The sequence below is a fragment of the Pinus tabuliformis genome, chromosome 2_1, assembly GCF_031772625.1.
Source record: "Pinus tabuliformis cultivar Carrire ecotype Pingquan chromosome 2_1, CPIR1, whole genome shotgun sequence".
Lineage (NCBI taxonomy): Eukaryota > Viridiplantae > Streptophyta > Pinopsida > Pinales > Pinaceae > Pinus > Pinus tabuliformis.
The window spans coordinates 583,592,862-583,599,447 of NC_142299.1; the positions used below are offsets into that span (position 1 = coordinate 583,592,862).

General features: G+C 33.7%; 1 protein-coding gene across 1 annotated transcript; it reads left to right on the forward strand.

Moving 5' to 3' along the window:
- Positions 1–2,174: 2,174 nt before the first annotated feature.
- Positions 2,175–5,826, forward strand: LOC149201813 (xyloglucan endotransglucosylase/hydrolase protein 31-like). Its single transcript, XM_089399828.1, has 4 exons — positions 2,175–2,509; positions 2,622–2,722; positions 4,652–4,878; positions 5,236–5,826. The coding sequence occupies exons 1-4, from the start codon at positions 2,221–2,223 to the stop codon at positions 5,624–5,626; spliced, it is 1,008 nt and encodes a 335-aa protein (XP_089255954.1). The 5' UTR covers positions 2,175–2,220; the 3' UTR covers positions 5,627–5,826.
- The last annotated feature ends 760 nt before the right edge of the window (positions 5,827–6,586 follow it).

Sequence of the window (6,586 nt, forward strand, 5' to 3'; positions counted from 1 at the left end):
CTATTCAAAAACTCTTTTGCAGTGGATTAATGGGTTTCGCTAGTTTCAAAAAAACAATTTAAAGAATTTAGAAGGAACAATGGATGGCATTTTTTTTTTAAATTGCAGGTATTTGCTAGGGAAGAGGAAAAACTAGTTTAAAGAATTTAGAAAGAACAATGAATGGCATTTTTTTTTTTAAATTGCAGACTTTAAAGCATTTCCAAAATTTGATATGCGAAGATTTAGGAATATTCTTGAAATTTGAAACAAATAATTTTATAACATTGCTCATAGAAATGTTTAGTTATATTATACTATGCAGTACCTTCGTATGGGCTTCCAAATATGGCAGACTTCAATTTTCTCCAGGTTGCGAAGAGGCATACAAATATGACAAACTTCAAGCATCTCCAGATTGTGAAGAGGCATACAAATATGCCAGACGTTAAGCTTCTCCAGATTGCCAAGAGGCATGCAGATATGGAAGACTTCAAGATTCTCCATATTGCGAAGAGGCATATGGATATGGCACCCTTCAAACTTCTCCAGATTGCGAAGAGGCATGCAGATATGGAACACTTCATGCATCTCCAGATTGCGAAGATATGGCACCCTTCAAACTTCTCCAGATTGCGAAGAGGCATGCAGATATGGAACACTTCATGCATCTCCAGATTGCGAAGAGGCATATAGATATGGCAGACATCAATCTTATGCCTGTCTGCAAAATGCATGCTTGCTTTGTTTGTGTTTATGATCATAATTGCTTTGTTTGCGTTTATGATCATAATCACGTGTGAAGCCTACCATAGAGTGATTCTGCTGAGCTCCGGTGGTCCGGAGAATGAGTTGAAGGTATTCTGGTGCGCTCAGCCGAATGAGCTGAAGGTATTTAGTGCGAAGCCGAATGAGCCAAAGGTATTCCGCTGCGCTCAGCCGAATCAGTATAGTATTCTGGTGGGCTGCGCTGAGGAGGGTGAGTTGATCCAGGCATAGAGTTAAGATCTTAGCATGAGGAATTGTTTTTGCGTTTTAGCAGCAGCTCGACGTGTTTTTGTGTTTTTTTAGCATCTGTGAGACCGCCATATGGCTAACATGCCAATACCCACCCCTCTAGATCACAATATGATAGGAAAGTTTGGCTATGTTTTTAACATAAAGAAATTCATTCAACATTAAATGTTTTGAAATTAATGAAATAGCATTAAAAAAATTCAAAATCTTGCAAAACCCTTTTATTCTATATATGAGGAAAATTATATCTTTTGGTCTACAATAAGACTTCCAGATAATATCTTTGCATACAAATTTGTTTACCACAATAAAAAGATTGGCTAAAAATTAAATGGGGTTGATGGGTAAAAGTAAACTAATACAAGGTCAACGATAGATGACAATAGTCACTGAGCTGCAGAAGGCAAGGACTAATAATAATGCCTTTGCCACCGTTTGCTTGTCATGACAAGTTGGTAGCTAATCTACACCAGTATAACATAAAGTCCCAATAGTCTGTCACTGAGCTGCAGAAGGCAGGGACTAATAATAATGCCTTTGCCACCGTTTGCTTGTCATGACAAGTTGGTAGCTAATCTACACCAGTATAACATAAAGTCCCAATAGTCTCCATGAATGTGAGGTGAAGTTTCCCTGTACCCTAGACTTACAATTATAGGTCTCCCACACGTGAGAGGGCATATTGCTTTGTCTCTCCATAGTGTAGTAATAGACAGCGAAATTGAGATTTTCACTTTATTGATGGTGTTCTTTCGCGAGTATATGAATTCGTTAAGATAAAGTATTATTGTGAAGTGAAATACAAGCGCAAGAGTGCGCACTCGCTTTTTCTTATTTTAACTCCTCAAAATTTAGTGCCTCCAGTGTGCATCTGGATGCCCACTGATTTCCTCCACTCTTATTTGCGACTCACTGTGGTGGATAAGAGTTGCATAGATTTTAAATCTCTGTGACTGGGATGGATAAGAGGTACAGAGATTTTAAATCTCCACCAACCCACTTGACGGTCGAATTCAGCTTTATGCAATTGTTTCTTTTAATACTTTAATCTGGGATGAACACATTTAAATTTTATAAAGAATTCCAGGCGATAGTGCTCGCGGGACCGATTCAGAGCTAATTTCCATCTATAAATAGAGTGTATTGAAGTAACTGGAATCAGATATATGTTACGAGGAGCACCATAGTCTAAGTGCATCTCTCTTCCCTCACCTAAATCCTAGAATGGGATCAGTTAAAAGAGTTGCAGGCCGTTATAGTTCAATGGCAGCTATTTCTAGGTTTCATAAATTGTTGTTAGTTGTGGCTTTCATCCTAACAAATGAAGCCTCTGTTCTTGTAATGATAGTGACAGCTGATCAAAGTCTGCAACCTCCGTTGATATCTAACCCAGTGACCAGCTATTTCAAAACCATGGCGTTTGAGGGAAGTTTTTCAAATTTGTGGGGCGCGGGGCATCAGAATGTCTCGCAAGATGGAAAAGCCGTGACGCTCAAGATTGACAGATATTCTGGTGATCTGCTGTGCTTCTACTCCATGCACTCTAACATTAAGTCTAATGAATGCTTATTTATTTGCTTTTGCACGTAATAAAATAGAGAAACTCCTTGTCTTTTCTGTTGCAGGCGGTGGATTTAAATCGAAGCAGTCTTATATGTATGGCTTCTTCAACGCGGCACTGAAGCTGCAAGCTGGTTACACGGCCGGGATTGTGACAACTCTTTATGTGATAATTTGTTTTCTTGTGTGTTTTTAATTGTAGCTTGAAATTGGATAATTAGGAGTAAAGTTCAAAATTTATTTATTTTTTAGAAAATTCAATTCAATTGATAATGCAATAGATAATTATTTATCTATTACAAGGGCACTGCAACTGCAAACTGGTTACACTTTTAGGATTGTGAAAACTTTCTATATGAAATTTTTTTGTTTTCATTCTTTCATAAAGTTAATTACAGGTTTCAGTTTGAAATTTGATAATTAAGAGTAAGGTCAAATAACTAATTTCATTATCAATTAATTCTGAAATATTTAAGAAATCTATAATCAGGTTAAATTCAATTTATAATGTAATAGATGACTGATTCATCTATTGGAATGACACACTGCAGCTGCAAACTGGTTACCAAGCAGGGAATGTGACTATGTTTTATGTGATAATTTATTTATCTTCTTGCATTTTTTCATAATGTTTATGGCAGATTTCAGGAATATTTTGAAATTTGATGCTCAAGAGTGAGTTCTAATAATTAATTTGATTCTTAGCTAATTCTAAAATATTTAAAAAATATACAATCAAGTTAAATCCAGCTTATAATGAAATAAATGATTGATTCTTAGCCAATTCTAAAATATTTAGAAAATATACAATCAAGTTAAATCCAACTTATAATGAAATAGATGATTGATTCTTCCATTTCAACCTGGCACTGCAGCTGTAAATTGATTACAGTGTCCTGCAGTTGAAATTGTAACAACTTTTTATATAATAATATATTTATCTTCTTAATTGTAAATTTTAGAAATAATTTTTCTTAATTGCAGATTTTAAGAATATTTTAAAATTTAATAGTTAAGAGTGAGGTCAAACAATTAATTTAATTATTGATGAATTCTAAAATATTTAAGAAATCTACCATCAAATTAAATTCAATTTATAATGCAATATATGAATATTCTCTTTGCATTGAAGCCAAACTGTTACATTAACCAAGATTGTGAGAAAGGTTCTACGTGATAATTTATTTCTCATGGATTGTGAGAAAGGTTATATATGATATATATGTGTGATAATTTATTTCTTGTGAAAAAGGTTATATATGATATATATGTGTGATAATTTATTTCTTTTTTGCATTTTTTCATAATGGTAGATTTCAGTAATATTTTGAAATTTGATAGCTAAAAATGAAGTTAATATATATATATATATATACCAATTTACAAATTTCAATACTATTTTGAAATTTATAATAGTATTTTAAAATTTGATGGTTAGAAATGAAATTAAATAATTAATTTAATTTTTTATTCAACCTTGAAATATTTAGAAAATTTATCATCAATTTAAATTCAATTTTTTTTCCAAAGAAAAAATCTTAACTTTCATTATATTAAATATTGACAATTTCATATTATAGATGCTGCATATAATGTCAAAACTAATACTCTAATCACAAACTATAGATCTTCTACAAAAAAATCATAAAAATAAGATACTAATGTACAAAACAAGAAAAGAAAAAAAAGAAAATAAAAAAGCAAACAAGAAAAAAAAAAAGAAAAAGAAAAAAGCAAACAATAACCAGTATGATATATCCAAGATCTGTGTATCATAGCTTTAATTCCAAGTTACAATGCAATGGATGACTGATTGCATGGATGCCTATTTTTAAATTCAAGTTACAATGCAATAGATGACCAAGATAAGATACTGATGTACAAAACAAGAAAAGAAAAGAAAGAAAAGAAAAAAAGAAAAGAAAAAAAGAAAACAAGAACAAGTATGATATATCCAAGATCTGTGTATCATAGCTTTAAATTCCAAGTTACAATGCAATAGATGACTGATTGCATGGATGCCTATTTTTAAATTCAAGTTACAATGCAATAGATGACTGATTGCATGGATGCCTTTTTCTTGAATGGTGTGCAGTTGTCCAATAGTCAGGTCTATCCTGATCGACATGATGAGTTGGACTTCGAGTTTCTGGGGACGATTCCAGGGGAGCCTTACAAACTCCATACAAACATATATGGAAACGGCACCGGTGATGGTGATATTCCCAGTCGTGTAGGAAGAGAACAACAGTTCTATCTTTGGTTCGATCCCACCCAGGACTTCCACAATTACTCCATCCTCTGGACTCCACAACACATCATGTACGTTACAACGCTTCACATTATTCCCTGTCAATATCGATGAACTTATTAGTGTTCCCTGTAGTCAGTAGATTAGGGTTGATTGCAGATTTGTAAATATTTAAAAAGTGATCTGTGTTTAGTGTAATTAGGGTTAGGGTTGATCGTAAATTTTGGAAATATTCCGAAATTTGATGAACCATAACAACTTTAAACCACTCATTTCACTGTGATGTTGAAAACTTCTGAAACATTGTGTGATCTGGTTGAGGCATTTATCAAATTCTAAAATATTTCTGTAATCTAAAATTGAATTAAATTCAGCATGTAATTAACTTAATGATTCACTAACTCTCTTTATGGGTGGCTTGAGTGCAGGTTTCTGGTGGACAGCATTCCCATCCGGCAGTTCCCGAAACTGAAGAGTGTGGAATCGCAGTACCCGTCGAAGCCAGTGTCCATCTATGCAACACTATGGGACGCATCCGACTGGGCAACGGACGGAGGAAAATACAAGGCAAACTACAGTTACGAACCCTTTCTCTCAACTTACACCAACTTCATAATCAGTGGTTGCACGCCTGATCAGCGCGACTGCGTGCCCGGATATTTCGATCAGCTCATCCCTCCCACACTCTCCACCGATCTGAAGCAAGCCCTTGACTTTGTCCGCAAAAACTACATGATTTACGACTATTGCCAGGATGTCTACCGATATCCCCACGGTTTGCCCGAGTGCCCACGCTCATCTCCCGCTCATCACGCATGACCTAGGAGCTAAAGAGCTTTTAGTAACCTTGTATATCTGTGTGCGCTATAATAAAATCCTGTGTGTACATGTGACGTTGTGATGAAGCAACGTTTGCAGGTTAATCTCCTACAACTATGTAAATTATTACGTTTTCTTCTGCACGGTTTGCTGTAGATTGTATCCCTACCCCTACATTCCTAAAATATAATACATGATTTGCTGGCTTGTATATTTTTTCCTTGGATTTTGAATGAATTCGCTTGTTTGCTATATATATGGTCAAGGTTGGTAAATTATAATCATGGATTTTAAAATCAAATTATTATTTACTAGCATACTCGAAAGCAGGGAAGGAAATAAATTTTGATTGTGGTGAAATTTTATATTATATGTAAATGTAGGGATGGTAATAAGAAAATTTAATCATATAGTTCTAAAGGAGGGAAGGAAATACCTAAAATAAAAAGTTAAATTTTGATTGTGGTAAAATTTTATATTATATGTAAATATATGGATGATAATAAGAAAATTTAATCTTATAGTTTTGATTTGGTAAGAATTAATAAATTGAGATGTCTACATATTTATAATTTTACTGGTGCATAAAGAATGGTGAGAAGTATCTCTTAGTAAGCATATTTATTTACATCTTACTCTCATCTCTTTTTCCTTTTTTAATTTTTTTTTTATACAAAATGCCAAGGAATCACCCATCTAAATCTACCCATTGTAACAAAAGATTGCACAAATTTTTTTTTGTTTAGAAAGGAATCCGTTGTAGGTCATTTAAAAGGGATACAACACTATCCAACTTTGGGTTAGAGCTTAATCACCCATCTAAATCTACCTAGATTGGAGGGGATTTCTTTTGTCTAGAAAAGGAATTTGTTGTAGGTTATTTAAAAGGGATACAACACTATCCAACTTTGGGGTAGACCTTAATAACCTATCTAAATCTAACTATTGTAACAAAAGATT

Coding starts and splice junctions, on each gene's coding strand:
- LOC149201813 (XM_089399828.1), top strand. CDS start 2,221: ATGGGATCAGTTAAAAGAGTTGCAGGCCGTTATAGTTCAATGGCAGCT. Junction 2,510..2,621: donor CAAGATTGACAGATATTCTG/GTGATCTGCTGT, acceptor TTTCTGTTGCAG/GCGGTGGATTTAAATCGAAG. Junction 4,879..5,235: donor TGGACTCCACAACACATCAT/GTACGTTACAAC, acceptor GCTTGAGTGCAG/GTTTCTGGTGGACAGCATTC.